Below are 19,398 nucleotides of genomic sequence, written 5' to 3'. Positions count from 1 at the left end.
ACTGCCACTCCACAAACACCCAAAGTGAACAAATTCCACCGTCTGAAGAGAGGAGGAGATTTGTTTTCCAGCAAAGGGTAAGCCTACCTTAGCCTTGAAACCTCTTCAAGGTTTCACACAACAATATTTATTTCAGATCAAAATATTAGGAGCAGAGTTGTGCCTTCTCCAGTCATGCACAGGGAGATGGAAGTTAGTGTGGGTGGTTAGGGAGGGTATAAGGTAAAGAATGCAAAAATAATCAATATTTTTCAAGATCAGATTCAGCATCTCTTAGGAAACATGTGGGAAGGAAGATTGAAAAGAAGGTGGGAGAAGGAGGAAGGTTCACTATACAGAAATATTTCTGTGATTTTTTAAGAAAACCTTATTCATCCTCCCCCACCAGGTTATACAAAGCATTAATTACAGACAGTTTTCCTCAAGCATATCTGCTTTGCAGCTGTATTCTGCCCTGCTGCTTTAGCAGAATGGATAAACCTCCATTTGTCAGTAAAGATCCTTTTTCTCCAGCACCACTAACACTCCTCCCAGGGAACTGAGAGATCTTCTGACCACAGACAGTACAGAACCACATGAATCTGACAAATGCAGGACAGCACACCTGGCCATGTCTCAGATTCACGTTTTCCATACAGGACTGATGACAGGATGAGTAAAACACAGGGCAAAGGGAATTCTCCCAGCACAAACATTGAAGATGAGACCTGCTGGGTGCACAGACAAACCCCAGGATAAGCACACGTCACAACTCACTTGCCATTGATGACTCCATCAGGATTAAGCATGGGCACAATCTTGAAGATGAAACATTTCCTCAGGAGCTCAGCAATGGGATCGCTGCTCACCAGGAACTCCAGGGTGCCCTTCATCACCCAGCTGGCATTGCTCTCACCAGGGTGAACACGGGCTGTGAGGAACACGTAAGGACGGCTGCCTGCAAAACAAAGCAAAAGCACCCCTAAACTAAGCAGGGCTTTTCTTTGAATAAGATCTTTGCAAGTGGATTTTAGTCCTTTTGAATTTAGATAGCAATCCAAAATGCATTCTAAGGAAAATACATCCCTAGACAGTCCAGATATTTTATCAAGGTGCCATTTATAAACTGATCACAGATTTGGTCCTCAGAACCAGCAGAGAGCTCATTTCTGTTTATTCTGTGATAACTTCTAGGTATTTATATGTACCATTAGAAAGCATTCTGCAGGTGCAAGTTACTGCCTCCAAATAGCTTTACCATGCTTTCTAGCAACTACTGAAAGTTTGATTCCATCAAATTTCATTCAGGTTTAAAAGGCAGCAAGAAATTATTTAATTGTCTAAGGTCCTGCTCTGCTTTCAGTATTTTGCCATTAACAATTTAGAGCTTTCTAAATATCTAAGCAGATTTGCCCACCCATAAGGGGCTCCAAGGACATGCAAGCTGCCTGATCTCTGGAAATAATTTGTGTTGTAAGGTCAAAATCATAATTAATTGAACTAAACTGATAAAATTAGAGAAAATGCACCAATATGTTCACCAGAGCTGCAGAGGTTGAGTACTCAAACCTAATTATTTCATAACAATACAACAAAAGGTAGAAATAACAATGCACATAGATAAGGCAAGCTGTCGCTTTTGGTAGAAAGACTTTTTCAGTTTTATATAATATAGATGCTCACTCAGATTAGAAAGGATGATTTTCAGAAGTTGCAACTAGTAGAGTTCATCTGTTTCTAGCACTGCTTTCATGCATGGGAAACATAAGCTGTGGCAGTTTGAGGTAGGAGAGGGGATTTGGGGGGTTGCTTAAAAAAAAAGAAAAACTCAAAGAGTAAATCAAATTTTTACTGAGCAGTTCATTAATAATCTCTACTGAACTTATTTCAAAACAGACTTGCAACTTAACAGCAAAAGTTTCCTTGTTATCAGATATGTTATTTGCTGTTCCTGTGAAAAAGCCACTAAACACATTTGGTAATGGGTACAAGCCTCCAAAAACTCTCAGCATACATATGCTTAGAAAAGACCAAGTTTGACAGCAGAGTCTTTGAAGATCCCATCTGTGCTGAGCACACTTCAAGGATGGGCCAAGGAAACAGGAGAAGGCAGGAGGAGACACCTGCCAGGCATAGAAAATAAAAGGAAAGGAGAAAGCAATTATCTGTCTTGAAATGATCCTTTTGTGAGCATTCACTATCACAAGTCAAGCCGACAGATTTACTTCAGTGGGAAGCTTTATCTCTCAGGGCATCACAGCCAAGCCAGGGCAGGCTTGTCCCGCTCGATCAGGATATGTCAGAGCTCAGGCACTGTTCCCTTCATGAACTGAGGGCACCCAGCTGACAGGACTGGGAGAGGCACCAGGACAGAATGCAAAACCAAAGGCATCAGCTGAATGCCCTTGTAAACAAATGCTGAATTAGCACCTTGCACGCCTTTGTCCTTTGGTCCCAAAGCCATCCTTCAGTTTCCTGATGTGTTACAAATCATTACTCAATCATAGTAAAACAGGGAGGTACGACACTATCCCCAAAAATACAGATGGTAACAAAGAGCTATTTAGCCATTGGTCTGACCAAGAAAAAGATGTGTCAGAGCTGGGAATATAGGTGAAATTTCTCATTTCACATTCAAATAAGGAATAAGCATTAATTTCTCTCCTTACCTGTATATTCTGCACAGTTCTGCTCAGTATGTACTTTACAGCACAATTTAGTTACATCATACAGGGCACACTCAGATTTGGAAATAATCCCACATCCACACTTCCCTCTTAAGCAGTTGGTGGGCACTAGAAGAGTGAACTGCATTCCCAGCTCAAAGAGCTCATACAGAGCAATCATGTTCTGCTCCAGTAAAGCAACTGGGGCTCTGTTCCTCAATAGCCACATATTAGGCTTTCTTGTCATTCTTACACCTCACCATACTTGGGGGGTTTGGTACATTTTCATCAATGTGTACTCATAAGTGGATTGCCAAAGACTCCTTAGCTCCTGCAGAACCAGCCATTCTGGCTTTTCCCCCCAAAATTAGAAGATATTAGTTCTATTCTTCTCCAGTTAATTGTGCATTACCATCTACCTTAGTACTGCCTTACAACAGCAACCAACAAAAGCCAGATTTCACAAAGACATCAGCTGCATTTTGCCATTTCCAAACATTTTCTTCTTTCTCCCATCACCATGATTTAGTGCTGTTTTGCAGGCTCATTGCTGAGCTAAACTTATGGGGCTGTGCAGCTATAGCTGGGAATGAGGCTCCTGAGGACTTCTAATGGACAACAGCTGTAAATAGCACAGAGCAAAATAAAATATGCTCTCTTTTGCAATTGATGAATACAGCTTTAACAACTCTTACCTATTCTAGATATTGATAGAGTTCAGCATCTTAATCGAGAGGTTCACTCCTCAGTCAAAATAAGAAAAATAAAAAAAACCTCTAAGCAACAGCTTTCTCATGTCAGAAACTCAGGACAATTTGCCACAATTCTGCTAATTGCAATAGCACGGGGCTGGCAAAGATCTGACTTCTGCTGTTTCTCTCAAGGCTCATCAAAGTCAAGCTTGTCTTACTTGGACTCAGTGTTGGAAAACCTCCTGGAGTCTCCAGATCTTAAACCCCAGGAAACATGAGGGAAGGGAAAGAGACCAGAGATCACCTACACTGTTCTCCTGTGGGTGACAATGGGAGGGCCCCATTGCCTGCAGGTCCAGCCAAGGAAATCTCTCTATTCCAGTGAAAGTTTCCTCTGAAAGATCTCCTCCTGCCAAGCACATCCACAGCTCTGACATCCCACCACAGGAGAGTCGTAAGGGAGGTTTGTACAAGCAAGGAAACAACAGAGCTTGTTAACTGTCTGTTCCCTTCACAGAAGCCATCACAGCCAAATCCCACCTCCAAATGCTGCTCCCCCAGAGTGCTCCCAGCGTGAAAACTAATGAAGCAGCAAATAGAGCAAAGAGCTGATGACATGGCCATAAAACTTGCTACTCTTGAAACACCTGGAAAACAGCAGGAGTGGCCCAAACCTATGGCTTACAGCATATCCAGTTACTTTGGAATTATTGTGCTAACTGCTATTAACAGAGTTCATGAAAGGAGTAGGCAGAGCACTGGCCAGCTATACTCCATACTCAACTGGCAGCACCAGTCAAGATCTCTGCACTCAGTTCAGCTGCCTCCCTTCATTCCTGACTTCCAGCACCCTCTTAACTGCAGTCCTGACCAGACCAGCTCAGTACTACCCAGTACAGCTTACTGGTTTATACTGGTGCCCAGCTGCCCTTCTCTCTCTCTGCTCCTTCAGAGCTCTATGGTACAACTTCCCATGCCCTGCTAAACCTGTGTTAAGGACTCACAACCTCAGGATCTCTCATATACCTCCTCCCAGCACCAGAACTGAGCTTAAGTCTTCAGAATCCTCAGGCCAACACTTAGGCAGATCCTTTCCAGGTTCTGAAGAAGCTGCCAGAAAGCTCAGGTTAGCCATTTATCTCTGCAAAGCCCACATGACACATAACCTTCTCTGGGAATGTAAATAATAAAAAGGGAAAGTAGAGGAGTCTTTTCGTGCTACATAAAGCCTTATCCAACAAATCATGTCTCCTTACACTATGTTACATTTCAACATGCCCAGAATATAACATGGCATCAACAATACCCAAGGTGGGAGATTAAAGAACCACTGATTCCTCTTGCAAAACTTTGAGCAAAGAACCTTTGAATGATAATTTTACTAATGCATCACCTAATTCCCATCTCTCCTTCTCTTCACTCATTTTTGATTGTGTATCTATGAATGAAAATGAGAGCTTTGTTCTTCCAGTAATGCTAACTTGCTGCATTATCTCCTGCCTCTAAGGGTCCTCCTCTAGTCATGTCACCACCAAGGTTCACTAAGAGGTGACTCTGATGTCAGTAATCGTGACATCAATTGGGGAATGAGAAGCCTGAAAGAAAAGAACAAAACCCCATTAACACAGCAGTATCCCTCATCAAGGGGAGCACAGAAAGGAAATGAAAAGCAGTTCCAGATGCCCTGACCTGGGCTGCTGTTCTAAATTATTTCAAGCTGAGGTTTGAGCCATGCCATTTGTAAAGGGACAGGGCATTGAAATGACGCAGGGCTAGGATTTTTTAAGGAGTCAAAGGGAATTATGTACACAGCATGTGAAAAATTCAATCTAGATCTGGGTCTTGGGCTGAAACTTTCCGTCTGTGCCTCTGCATACCTCTCTGTCCTTTACACAAGCCCAGGGCCATTAAGACACAGGCTTCTTTTTCTCCTTTATGTCTAAGTACAGCATGACTACCATGAGCATTACACAGATCAAAGGGCCAAGTTTACCCCAGGATATAGTAGAGAAAAACCAAGAAAGCAAAACTTTTCCTTCCAACTTAATTAGCTGTTCCCACTACAGGCTATTCTGTGAGTAAATGATGGGTAAACAGGAGGACCATCACAAAGCTCTTCCATGCATGTCCAGCTGCTTCATGTCCTGGATCCCTCTGACATGCCCAAGGCTGCAGACTTATGCAAAGCCAGAGAGAAGAGGGGATATGGTGTGATATACAATGAATATATTAAAGTATATTTGTAAAAAACATCAAATACTGAGATCACAGAAAACAATGAGCCTTATCTGAGGTAGAATCTGAGTCAGATACTTTTCTCCCCTCCTAAAACTTTTTCACCAGCTGTCAGACTTTCAGTTGGCTTAAGACAGATTAATTCTTCCCTACCACAGATTGCTCTCTCCTTGCTCTGCCTGTTTTTGGCTAAATGCTCCAAAAGCAGATACATCTTAATACAGAGGCAAAACACGGTGTAGCAGGATCAGCTGTTGTTTTCCAGAATTATCAATGAGCTATTCCTTTCTTAAATATTTCTGTATTATATGTATTATTACTGTTACCTATGACAAAGAAGTGAACATAACAAATCATCTCTGCTGCCTGTTCTTTACCTTCATAGCTTGATGGGAGAGTTTCAGCCTCCAAGTTGCTTGGCAACCTTCTTCTGTGTACATGTTTTATGAATTTATTCACCTCTGAATCAGAGATGATCAGGGAGCTGAATAAGGGTACAGAATGCTCAGCCTCAGTTCAGCTTGTCCTCCTACTAACGCTGGGTTTGAACTCCAGGAAATTGGTAAGCAAGTTGTCAAGGCTGTTTTGAGGAAGTTTCCAAAATTCCAAGCTCTTAAAGCAGCAGGAACCACCATAGTTATTTAGCAGGACCTTCAGTATGACTGAAGGCAAAGGAAACCCACACAAACTAAATCCAGTTCAAATCGAAGCATACCTTTTGGGGAAGGCTGGGGAACTGAACCTTATTTTCAGGACTTACACCCGTGGAAAGACTGCTGTAATCCTTTGCAAATTGCCTCAGATTATAAGGAACATCCCCATCCCAAGTGTGTGCACCTGCATTAGTCTAGCAGAAATTTCCAACCACTGCATCCTCCAGCCCTGGATACACCCACTCAGCATTCACTGGCATATCCAGTGTCACTCTGCACACCCTCTGAGCTGCTCAAACACCATCAGACTTCAAAACTGAAACTATGCAGATTATTAAACTGTTGTCAAGCAGGTTACCTGCATTTACCTCCTCCCAGGGCTAGCAGAGGAATTCCTCTGCCTGGGTGCACCTCCTACATCAGTGCTCACTGCTGCCATCCATCTCTGCTCCCCTCAGCCACGTTCCCAGGGCATGAAACCAAGATAGGGGACAGCTGGCTAGGAAAAAGTACTGCTAAGAAGGATCAGGGGATTACAGCAGATGAGATAGTAATGCAAAGCAGTTGCAAAAATGTCAGCTCTCCTGGGACCCACACCAGGCAACGTCACAACTGAGGCAAGGAACACTCTGTTACTTTTCTCTGCTCAACACAGTGAGCAAAACCAAGTAGCTGCAGTGCTGTGCCCACTGCTGCCCACCAGAGGTTAAAAAAACTGATGAAAATTGAAGAGATCATTGAAAATCATGAAATGTTTAGAAGTCTTAGGCTGAAAAAATGGAGAAAATGGGTTTCAGACACGGAAAGAAAAGGTGAACAGAGAGGAAGGAGAAATAACCTTTAAATTGCAAAAGGCTGCTATAAAAAGGATTGCAATCACCTGTCCTCATTGTCCACTGGGACTAGGCTGCATAAAAAGAAACTCAAGTTACTATCAGCTAAGCCAACCTGTGGTGACCTGACTGCCCTCACTGCTGTGCCTGAATATTGGCCCTCCCTCCTGATGGGCCCTTGCTCATAAAGTCCTGTGCCAAGAATCTCCACTACAGTACCCAAAACAGTGCCAGCAGAGGCCTGTAGCTACATAAGTCATAACAGCTCCTTTAGAAACTTGTCCATTCCACTTATTCCCAGCTCTCTGTTCTAAGGGCTGCTGGAATTACTATTCCAGTCCACAGGGCAGCTCTGCCACCTCCTGTGTTCTCTTTGACGCAAGGTATCTGCTTACTACTTAATGTTAGCCATGTTAACCATTAGCCACTAATTAGTGGCTGATCAGAAATTTCAGAAATATTTCATCATCATATTTTGACATCATTAGGGCTTCTTCCCACACACAGAACAGAATTATTTATGAAAAATTCTGTCTTACCTGCTCATTTAGTGACAGTCTTGCCACTTCAAAATTGGAGTAATATAATTTCTGGGATTTCTCTCATTAGTAGTGATCTTCCAAAGCCTCTCTATTACCCTTAAGATTACTATTTCTCAGCTTCTGCTTATGTATGCCTTGAAAGGTGTGAGCAGCAACCACTAACACGAGGTCCAACACATGATCTAGGTAGTTGATGTAGGGAGCTCCAGATTATCTGTCAGAAGGCAGGCAAGGATCTATCACCCCCTCCTTCTATAACACACACATTATGGCTTTAATTTGTTCTGTGGCAGCAGGCAATTTCAGATACTCAAGTATTTTGTACTGCCATGGCCAGGCCATCAATCCATGTGTTTTTCAGTCAACATGGGAGAAATGTAGACTGTCTTGCAGAGATGCAAGGCTTCTGAGACCTGGCAAGCAGTAAAAAGCAGTATTTTCTAGTTAGGCATATATGTGACTTTCACCTTCTGGGGTTTTTGCACAAAGACAAAAAAGCTGAACTGAGATAAGAACTAGAACATTGCCCTAAACTGTCCCATGCCTAAAAGAAGGTGAAGGCAGGAGATGAGTACACAGAGACCTGAAGGACAGCTGCTGTAACAGGCAGAGTGCAGAGATCCACAGAGCTATAAAATCCATGGGCTCTTTTCCGAGAGAAGGATTTCATCTGAAATGAAATCAGGCAGGAGGAGCAGACTGAAAAAGCTTCCATTGTCATAAAAATATCTCCCTGGGTAATCCACAGTGATGGAAAAAGGAAACCCTGATAATTTATGTGACAGTTTAATGGGATTTTGGTGACATAGGATACTTTAGAAAGAATTTGCCCAAATAGGACAGACAGGACTTTAATAAGCCTTCAGCTCCAAACCAGCAATATTTTCACCCCTTGCTTTTACATTTCATTCTACATACCCACTGCTCACTCACAGCTCATCTTTCTCATTTGCAAGGCACATTTCAACATTGTAAGAGCAACAACTGCACTTTCTGGTTAGGTCCCCTGCCAGAGAGGCTTCTGAGTATCTGATCCCTAAAGGGATCAAGCTGCCTTTGCACCTACAAGGCAGAGCATCACTGAGCTGTGAACTCTGAGGCATGAGCTGCCCTCTGGCCATGTCCCCTGCTCTGTGGATGGCACTAATAGCTTCTGTATGGAATTTAAGGGCAGCAGATGGACAGTCTGGAGCAGGAGCTGCTGGCAGAGGGGACGCCCCCAGAACACACTCCAGGAATAAATGGCTTTCACACACAGTGAGTAATGCCTCAGTCCCCATCTCCTGCCTGTGGGGGACACAGCCTTTACCCCCAGCACAGCACCCCATGCCCTTCACTGCCATTGCTCCCAGAGCAGGCTCAGTGCAAGAGGAATTGCTCAGAGTGCCAAACCGGGTGAATCCGGGGTTAATGGCATGAGACTCCACAAAGGAACATTTAGACTGAATATCAGAGAGTTACACTAGAAAGTCTCCCCTGTGGAGAGGAGGAAGTTAACATTAAAACCACATTGCCCAGAGCACAAGAAGTCATTTTGTACACAACAATCCTGCAGTGGCTGGGGACAGAAATAACCCACAACAGGAATTTGTTTTCTTTGCTAACTTCAACGGATCCAGTTAAGAAGCCCAAATTTTGCTAATTTCTCCTTCTGGGAAATCCAGACATGAAAGGAATGGTAAAAAACTGGGTGAAGATCTCAATATTTTGTCCACTCTGGGATGAACTTAGAACCTGCAATGAGGCCTGTGAGCCCTAAAATGGGCATGAGAAATGGAGCATCTGCTAGATTTTCTTTCACTCCTGGGAATAACAGTCAAGTTTAACAGTTTAAGTTGTGTAGTACTTCAAGCTGTTCTGCTCTACAGAAGACAAACTCCATAGTTTATTCTAAAAAAAGCTCTTTACTCTTTATACAGTACATATTTAAAACCCACCTATTACCACCTACAGCATAAAGTAATGTTTATTCTTAAATATGTGTTGTGCTTTTAAGTGGCACAAATCCATCTCTCCCTGACTTGAAGTCTTCCTCAGGGAATGACTTGAAAGTAGTAAAATATATTAAAAGAAAGTACAATCAGAGCATCTCATTGTCAAAGTGAAATATCAATTTTTGTTAAGATAAAAAGCATTACAGATTGCCTCTGATGGTAAAAATTAAATTTTTGGTCTTCACTTTATTTGATATTTATCACTCATTGCTCCAGACTCAGTCAAGCAAGGAATGTTTCTTAAAAATAATATTATTCTGTATTTCTCCTGGAGTAAGCAAATTATGACAATTTTAAATTGTGTGTTCTTTTACATACAAAAAAAACTCAGAGGAAAGAGGAAATAAACAGAAAGTCTACAAAAAAACCTACCACTTCACTATGTCAACAGCTTCACATTAAAGGATCTTCTGCAGGTTGACCTCATTTGTGACATCACTAAATTGACTTTTACATCATTGCTGTCCAAGTCTATCCTAAATCTTGGAACTACATTGTCCAGAGCTGATCCCAAAGGAAATCCTTGCTTTTCACAAAAAAGAGATCTATGAGGTTAAACTGTCTCCAAATTTTGAATAATGAATCTTGTCTTCATGGCAAGGTCTTAGATGAGCTCCCCAAATACCTGAGCAAAACAATGCAAATAAGGGGTCAACATAAAAGGTCTTTTAATCAGATCATCAAGAGAGCAAAACAGATGCTGGCCCAATGATCTTGTATCATGACAGAAGCAGCACCACGTTCCATCTCCTAGACTGCATGACTTTTTGTGTGACAGACCATAAGCAGAACATAAGTTTTCCAGGAGAAGCAGCAGAGATGAACCCTGAAGTTCCCAACCAAGTTCATACTGTATTTTTTCAAGTAGTTCTACTATTGAGTTATCCTAAAGATGAGGAAGGAATCAGGCTCATATAGCAGAATCTGAGCCCCAGAGTACTTGACAAAACTAGGTGCAACAAAATTTGCCACTGCATGAAGCAAGCAACATGCAGAAATTTCAAACAGTCTTTGGAAAGACACACTAAGCAGTCCCTGTCTCAGGTTACTAAGTTCTTCCCTTCAGATGCCAGCAAAATGATGTCTAATGGATGATGTCTTCCTGCATCAATCACTGCAGGGAGCGGAGCGTCAAGTTAGGCAGAGTCGTCTGTTTGAGGAAATAAGATGGTAGGAAGGCTAGGGTGAGGGAAAATGTTCTTTTTACCTCCACAAGCTGCTACAAAGCACAGAAAAAGGTTCTCATGAATAAAGGAAACAGGCTTCAGAGCAGTCCTGGCTGCCCCAGAAGAAACAAGAAGTGGAACATGTGATGTCCTTCCTTGGCACTCCATGTATCACTGCAAAATTGGGAGCTTTCACACAGGAAAGCTTCTAGCTCTTCATAATTTCCTAAGTGATATTAAATTTATATAAAAGCAATCTCCAGAAGATTCTTTCAGGCAAATAATTTAACAGCACAATTGATAGTTCCTAATCAGTTTGAATTTTTGAGGTGTAGTACACAGACCGACTTCATAAAGCTGATAACTGTGATGCTTCCTCAATCCCAGTGCCTTCCTGCACTTTCACCCCAACATTTCCACAGCAGAATGTTGAACTTTTCCAACTGACCCTGCCCCAGAATCCTTCTACTTATAGCTCATTCACTCGATACAGCCTGTACAATCCACAGCATGCGCTCCTTTCTCAACGTGCCATAAGAAACACTCATATCAAAACCATTCTATTCCAGAGCATTCACAGCCACTTCATCTCCTGCTCTGTAAACTCTGAGTGCTTTTAAAAGAAACACTTTTTTATATAGAAGAAAATCCCTGTAAATCATGGTCTTGACAGGCTAATGGCTAGCATTGCAAAGATGATTTATCTTCTTGCTGTACCTAACAAAGCTTCTTATGTTAATACCTTGTTTTCAAAATATGAAGAGACTTCTAACTGATGTTTTCTAACTGCAAGAATATTCAGCTAATGAAAAATGCCTTACATCAAAAAATAACCTTCCCCTCCCACTTAACACTCCCATCAACTCTCAAAATCAAAGGATCTCCTTGAATTATTTCTTTCTTCTGTTTTACTTAGGGGGCTTCCCTCATGGATGAGGAAACCAACCATTCAGTCTCACTGCCTGTTTATAATCCAAATTCATTTTAGGGTTTGCATGCATTACCTGCATGTTTTAATTTGATATATTTCATTTGATTTCTGCCTATTAAATTACATTTAATTTAATGGGGAGCGCTACCCTTTTGTGCAAACAGCAATTTTATCAGGTCTGAGCCTAATTTCACATTATATTTTGATAGGCTGGAAAACAAGGTCATGGTGTCTGCCTGGCAAGTGATGCCCCAGCTGGTGGGAGAGACTTTTGATAAGCTAGAAGAAGGATCCTGGCAGTGTTGTGATGTAAAGAGTATGATCTAGGACATGAAATTAAGGAGCAAGCCATCAGTGATGAGCAGAAGTGCTGTTTCAAGTCTATTGACAGGCATTCTCCATAGCTGGCAGGGCCATCACCTTTGGCAGCACAGAGACTGTAAGCACCTCACTACAAGTTTCTTGCTCATTCAATAGTTAGTAATGGCTAAAAATGGGGAGAATAGGGATAGTGGGGACATCACAGCTACTGACATGCCCAGAGCCCTTCATCTGTCTCTTGCCTGCTCTTTCAGCCTCTGGCCAGTAGCTCTTTTTGAAGCACAGTTCCCACGAGTTGAGTTGTGCCGCATGGTGACCCTCTAGCTGTTGTTTTTGTGCCCTTTCAAAACGCTTGACAGAACTGTCACAGAAGGAGCTTGGCATCCAGAAGCTGTGGCAGACACGATACGACCTGATTCATAAAACACAGCTAAACAGCTTGGGCTGCCAGAGGCCAGGATTTACAGGACTCAGCTTAAAAACGGCCTTCAACGCCTGCTCTGCTAAATGCACTTCCCTACTGCACACAATAACAATTCCCAAGTTGTGAGGGTGACCAGCAACACTGCAAAGTAACAAAGCAAACAAGACACTAGAGACACTAATCTTGTTACAGCCTGCACTGTCCACTGCTACTCAGGACAGGAAAGGAATGACCTCAGTCTGACTGCACCTTTTGCACGTGGCTACAGGGGTAGGATGGACTTAAATAAAAAAATAAAGATTTTTTTCAGAATTTTTTTCAGAAATTCCCCAGCACAGCAGCACAAAGGAAAAAAAAAATAAGCCAGAGATAGTTTCTGCTGCATTATTCACTACAGCCTCATTCTTACAATAAAAACCTCTCTGCATTTTTATTTCCAACAGGTACAGCCTGATTAGCAAGGAATTTAAGGACTTTCTGCCCTCCCATCCATCTACCTATTTTCTTCATCTCTACTTCAATCACTAGTTACAGCCCTCTGTTAGGTGCTCACCATGGGACCTAAACATCCTCTGGGAGACATGTCAAATTCACTCTGATGCCAGTGATAATAAATTCCATCTCACTCATCTTCTCTTGAAACACTTCATACACTGAAGATTACATGCTTCAAGTGTTTTCCAAGTTATGAAGGTAAGGATTTACAGAAAAATAAAGTTAGTTGCCCAAGGATAAAATACAAATCAGTTGGAGCTGGAAGCTCAACAGCTGTTTCCCAAGCTCCAGTCAAAGAATTTTGTGCCATCCACACTCACCCTAGAAGTGATTTTCTACATATTCCATTAGATCAAATCACTTCCTCCTCTTTTCATTAGCTATGAAAAAGAATTAAATTGTGCACTTAGACATAATCAGTAGAGCCCTCTCCCAGTCATGTTATTTGTCCTATATCAAGATCAGCTGTTATTTTCATTCTGGAACCCACCCATCCTTCCCAAAATTATCAAGCACACACATATTTGCAGAGTGCTATGGTATTCCTTTATCCATCACTATCATGTCATGTTTTCAGACTAGGGGAAAAAGCAAAAGATGATATGAAAGTGGTAAGGGAAGAATGCGGAAATAAAATAGACTGTTGTGGTAGGTCTCTCTGGTTCTTAAAAAATAAAATTAAAAAAAAAGAAAGTCCCTAAGTTGTCCACAAGTCCTTCCTTATGTGTGGACATATCTCCAACCCATTCTGACTTCATTTACTCATCACCTCTGCCCACATCATGTTTTAATAAAAATTTCAACATATTTAATTTAACCTCATTATTTCAAAGCACCCAGGCTAAGCCAGAAATATTTTCAAAAGAGTTTATTAAACAAATTCCATGGAAAAAAAAAAAAAGTAAAAACTTATAAAAAGAATTGCCAAGTGTCAAGGAAAATTACTTTATTTCGCCCCCACCACCACCGCTAAGAAGTACAACAATTACAATTGATAGAGCAAATTAAATTCTAAGCGCATTGATGATTTGATAGATATAATTTTCCAAGTGTTACAGCCACATAATAAGTGCCCTGAAATTATACAGAAGTCCAAGTTTAGCTGTCTGGGAGCACTGGTGCACTTTGCAGTATCTACCATGTCACTTGTCAGCTCGTTGATCTTATCAGCACATTTGCAGTCTGAGCAGAGCAGCTGTCCCCACTTGGTTTTCATTTCTATTTCTGCATTAGAAACAGGTGGGCAAGCTCAGAGAGCTAACAAGTTTCCTTTTGATGTAGAGATGGACAAATCCTCTCATTAACAGAATGGCCTTTTAAAAATCATTATGGGGTATTTTTAGTCCCATTTCATTTCACTATTTCTGTATAATTGCAGCCCATTAATCACAAATGCTTGTTTCTAGAATCTGTCAGTTATAGGCAACAAGTAGTAGCAGCCTGTGGCATCTGCAAACTACTACTTTCAACATATTTCTGGCTTATTTTCCTGGGATAAGATTGGCTGCATCAGTCACACAGGAATGGATCTCATTCTCCAATTACAGAAATTAAACTCAGTTAAACGGGTCAGGCAGAAATCCGCATAGACGCTCCCAGCAAAATCAACTTACAGGTGAGAATTAGAAATAGCTGGTGTTCAGAATTCCAGATACAAAACCAGGAGAAAAACAAATGTATACCATGTACTGCAAATATGCCTCCTCACTCAGTAATGCTCTTGGATAGATTAATATTAAAATCAGCACGTAGAAATAGAATTTGATTAAGATCAGCACATAGAAATAGTGTTTGCTACATTTCACAAGTGTAGAGCATGGATGTGGGCAGAGTAGCTGAACAAACTATCTGCTTGCAGCTCTGGCAAACATGTACTAAAGCTGTTCCATACAATCCAAACAACTCCAGGCATTCGTAACCCATGACTGGCTAGGTCAGCCTTTATCAGACAAAAATGCATAGCTTGGAACATTAAATCCAGAAATTAGATTGTTGTTTTCCAGAAAGTTTTCAAAGCCTTGAGGTATCAGCTGAATGACTTTTCTATTTTCAAGTCAGATGCAGTAGACAGTCTCTCCAAAGCAGTCAGCCAAGATTTAAAAGCACCAAGAAAACTCCCAGTTTAGAAGGATAAAGGTGAAAGCAACATGAAATTTATAACACCACCCACACTGTTCCCCAACAGTCTGTTAGTTCTGGGTGCTGAGGAAGGGTTTGGTGCAAGCTGAAGCCTATTGTTAGAGTGAGAAATTCAAGAGTCACGGGAGCATGAAAAATCTACCTCAGAGTAGCAGAGTTCCCTGTTAGCAGGACATACTCTGGGTCCTGTCACAGCCTAGCAGTTCTTTAATACAAACTGTGCAAGACTTGACAAACTGTCCCTGAGCTGAGCTCCCAAACTAAAAGCAATGGTTTGCTAGAAGAGTGGCAGACCCCACTTTTTGCCAACTCTGCCCAATCTTGCCATCCAAAATAGCTTGTTCCCACAAGATCGACAGACATCAGGAAGCAATGTGTATCTACCTCTATCTGTGTATCAGCACAGCTTTTCTGGAACAGAAAAGGAAAAAATACTGAAGCAGAAACAAAAATTGCTCTCTGAGATGGCAGGAGTGGTTGTGTGGGTCTGACAGCAGCTGGCACACATGCTACACTCCCTGGGATTTCCAGCCACAGATTACTCTTCCACAAGGCCAACCTACCAGCTGTCCTGCTCCCAGATCTCTGATCACAGCTTGCCTAGCAGTTATCAATGAGGAGGTACAACCAAACAGAAAGGAGAACAACTGGTCACATTTCTACTGCTGCAAAATAACAATTTCTTACCTTCCATAAGGCTTGAACCTGAGGAACTTCTTACTGACCTTTTAATTCAAGGAGCAAGAGTAATCCACAGACTGTCCCACCATCCACACCTTCAGCAGTACTGACCAGAAACACCTGCTTTAACACAGGTGTCCAAACCCAACTGCCTTCAAGACAACCCCCTTTATGCATCAGCAGGTGCTCCACACCTTCTGACTTGTGAAAAACAGCCACTCTGTGTAATATGACACATGACCAGCTGGGCAATATTGTGACCAGGTGAAGGAACTGCTTCCTGACCTTGGCTTTTACCTTGAGGCACAAGCATTGACTCTTCACACCTTGGTAAGCACGTTGCTCCTATCAATATTCAATCTTCAGTGACAGTCTGACCCTAAAATTATGTCCTCCCTCTCACAGCCCATCTCTGGCACATTGAGGAGAGATTTACCTCAATTCAAAAGCTTCTCTGGCTGACTTACACAGTACCACAGTGACCTTTCAGCACATGCCCCACAGGACTAGAATTTATGGCCAGGCATGGGAAATGTGCCACTCACAGAAACATGCTGATTTGATTTTTTTTTTTTTTTTGGCCACACCATAATTTGAAGCTGATAATAGAAACCCAGTAGCAGTTTAATGCTTGTTCACCATTTGAGGGAGTAAGAGCTGCCTGGGGGCTCTGCTGGGCTGTATTTCAATACCTTGATTGGCCATTGGAAACCCAACACCTGCAGACTTCTCACAGGCTATTTCCACCTAAAGGAGAGAAGATTTTTTTTTTCCCTTCTATTAAGGCAAGAATTTGGGCAACCTAGCACTCCTGTAGAAGCTTACAGGTCCACTGCAATGAGCAATGGTCCTGGGGTGTTGGAAAACAGGCATATTCCAAGCAGCTGACTGTACATTTCCAAAGCAATATAAGAAATACATAAAACCAAACCATTTTCAGTTTCATTGATAATTTTCAATGCCTTGTGGCAAAAATACAAGTAGTACCACACTCCTGTGAGAAGACCCTTCTGAGGCACTTGACAAACCAATCAAGAAATAAAATAATTATGACTAAGATATGCTAATTTAGATTTTCAAGATGTTTAATTCATTAGTTTATCTGGAAGTCGGGAGCATTTCCAGCCTTAAGCTCTACTGAATCATAGAATATCTTGGGTTGGAAGGGACCCACAAGGATCATCAAGTCTAACTCCTGATGTTCTAGCCCAAGTCCATACCAAGAAGATATTGATAACTTATGTTTCAGAAAGTTCTGCCTTTAATCAGATAATTTCTTCTCTAGAAAGGACATGGAAATGTTATAAATCTTTTGGGGCAGAAATAAAACTGTTCTAAATCAAAGAAGGAAAGGCAGCTGAACAAGTGCTGAAAAAGGTGCTACAGAATTTTCTGCTCTATCCCCTAAGCAGAGGGCAGCTTAGAAAAAATATCCACATTTCAGAAGGAACTGTATTTTTTAAAAAAATGCAGAACATGGCAGCTGAATGAAAAACACAACAAATAATCTTGTTTAAGGTGCTTATTCTGCCATCATGCTGCATTAGGCAGAGGATGGGACAGAATGAGAGATTACCCTAATATTTACTTTCTCTCTTTGCTAAAAACACTGTGATTGTCTATGTTTCAAAGCCCAGTTTTAGCATCCTTGTTCAGTGTTTTCTGTCCATTCCTTGCTGCCTTGACTACTGGAATTCAATAAATTAATATGTATTTTGCCAAGCTCACAGAAGGCTGACCACGGTGTCAAAGCTGTACTGGCAGAGTCGGCTCCACCAAACACTGGGATTCCAAGAGCATTTGATACATCATGAAAAATACTGGCCTCAGCCTGCAGACAACCATGTGTCTGTCTCACAAATTTCATATTCCATTCAACCAGCTTCCATTTTTATGGCAGCAGGCTGGATACTCAAAGAGGAGCATAGTTTTGCAGAGATTTCTCTGCTCTTTTTGCAAGGAGGTGCCAACACTGTTGTGACTGGGATATCAGAAAGAAAAAGTAGAAGAGATGTTTGAATTTGAAAGACAATCTTGAAAAAAATTTCAGCACAGACCATCAATGTTGCATAACTGGACAGCTTTGCTTTGGCTTCAGAAGCTTGAGAAATGCCTATTCAAGTGGAAAAAAAACATTCTCAATTCTGTAGTTATTTAGCACTGTAGAATTCATGACAATTTTATTCAGCCTTTCCTCACTGCTGCATTAAAACAGGATAACAGTTTTCACAACAGCTGACTCTGCCTGTCACCAAAAACAAAGTGTTTGGTACAAAGTGAGAGAGAAATCAGCACCTCTGCCTGGAAGCCCTGCAAATTAGGAGAAAATTTTCAAATCAAAAAAATACAAAGACACAAGCCTCATTATTGCAGATGCAAGGATAAAGAAAATGTGTTTTTCTCCAGTATTATATAATCATCTCAATCAATTTCTATACACAGTAAAATCTGTTCACGTTTAACTATAATCACAAATAAAGAGAAGACATAGAGAACTGATGAAAGGAAAAAGCAGAACAGGTCTGTAAATGGAATATTTTAAGGAAATGGTGGACACTTTCTGCATAAGATTGCAATTTGGTCCACATTTAGTACCTAGAAAGCTACAAAAACAGTCTGTCAGAGATAACATCTTCTGTTCCCATTCAGTGGAAATGCCATATAATGGGGGACCACCCAAGGAGAAGGGGCTTTTTTCAGTTCTTGGTTTCTCTCCTGAGATTATCATCAATAGCAGCAACAGTTCTTTCTTCTTGTATGACATTAGCACTGTAGTGCTGTCATCATAAAAGCCTAACAGACCTTCCCACAAAAACCAGTCAGCACCCAGACAGTTCTGGGGAGCTGGATTGGTCCCCATTTGGCAGACACGTGTGACCTGAGGGTCCACGAGCAAGTGGCTGTGCTGTTTGCACGTGTGCTGGAGGGAGGATCACTGGCAGCAACAGTGAAGAGCAGATGTGCTTGCTGGTGTGAGCTGCTTCCAGCCAGCACAATGCCAGGTTAGCACTCCAGATGAATTGTTACAGGCAGCGCTTCTGCCTGCTGAAAAGATCATTACCAATCAGAGCAGGTCATTCTACCTCCTTATTTCAACATTATTAGATGAGAGCTTCCTTTAAGGAGTGCAGCTTCCTTTGGGGCGGACTGACTCCAATAAGGTTTTGAACTAATTTGATCCCTGTTTCACTAGGAGATGTGTCATCTCCAGGTTTGAAAAAGTTATTCAAGAGGGCTTGAGACTTTCATAATTAACATGCAACACTGGCTGCCACACGGGGAGCAGGCACAGTTATAATAACTCTGAGTCAATAATTCATAAACTATAATGCATTATTAATCAATTATTGAGGCCTGAATTACATTTAATGAGATTAAGCTGATTGGAGCACTAAGCTGTTTGAGTCATATTGATTTAATCAATGTGCTTAATTAAACTGTGTACATTTTCCACATGATCATTATTTCCCAGTATCCTGCATAAGTGCCTACTGCAATTCACATCCTCTGCTGTTCTTTGCTTAGGAATTGCTCTTTGCTGCAATTTATATTTAAAGGTAAAGGGCTTGTTTCTTCCTAAGAAAAGATCAAAGTTGCAAAACAACTATCTAAATAGCTTATACAAGCAAATTGAGAAATGTTACAAT

General features: G+C 41.4%; 1 protein-coding gene and 1 long non-coding RNA gene across 2 annotated transcripts in view; one reads left to right on the top strand and one right to left on the bottom strand.

Annotated features, from left to right (window-relative positions):
- The window catches only part of AGBL1 (AGBL carboxypeptidase 1), a 264,749-nt gene that overhangs the window by 160,765 nt on the left and 84,586 nt on the right, over positions 1–19,398 (bottom strand). The window contains exon 18 of the mRNA XM_068203715.1: positions 757–937. Coding sequence (XP_068059816.1) covers positions 757–937 — 181 coding nt within the window. The remainder of the gene's footprint in view (positions 1–756; positions 938–19,398) is intronic.
- On the top strand, positions 15,959–16,269 carry LOC137481798 (uncharacterized). Its single transcript, XR_011003686.1, has 2 exons — positions 15,959–16,081; positions 16,157–16,269. It is a non-coding gene; the product is annotated as an uncharacterized lncRNA (long non-coding RNA).

This window comes from Anomalospiza imberbis, chromosome 13, assembly GCF_031753505.1.
Source record: "Anomalospiza imberbis isolate Cuckoo-Finch-1a 21T00152 chromosome 13, ASM3175350v1, whole genome shotgun sequence".
Classification (NCBI taxonomy): Eukaryota; Metazoa; Chordata; class Aves; order Passeriformes; family Viduidae; genus Anomalospiza; species Anomalospiza imberbis.
Note: the sequence above shows the minus strand (reverse complement) of the source record. Positions and strands in the feature narration are given on the sequence as shown.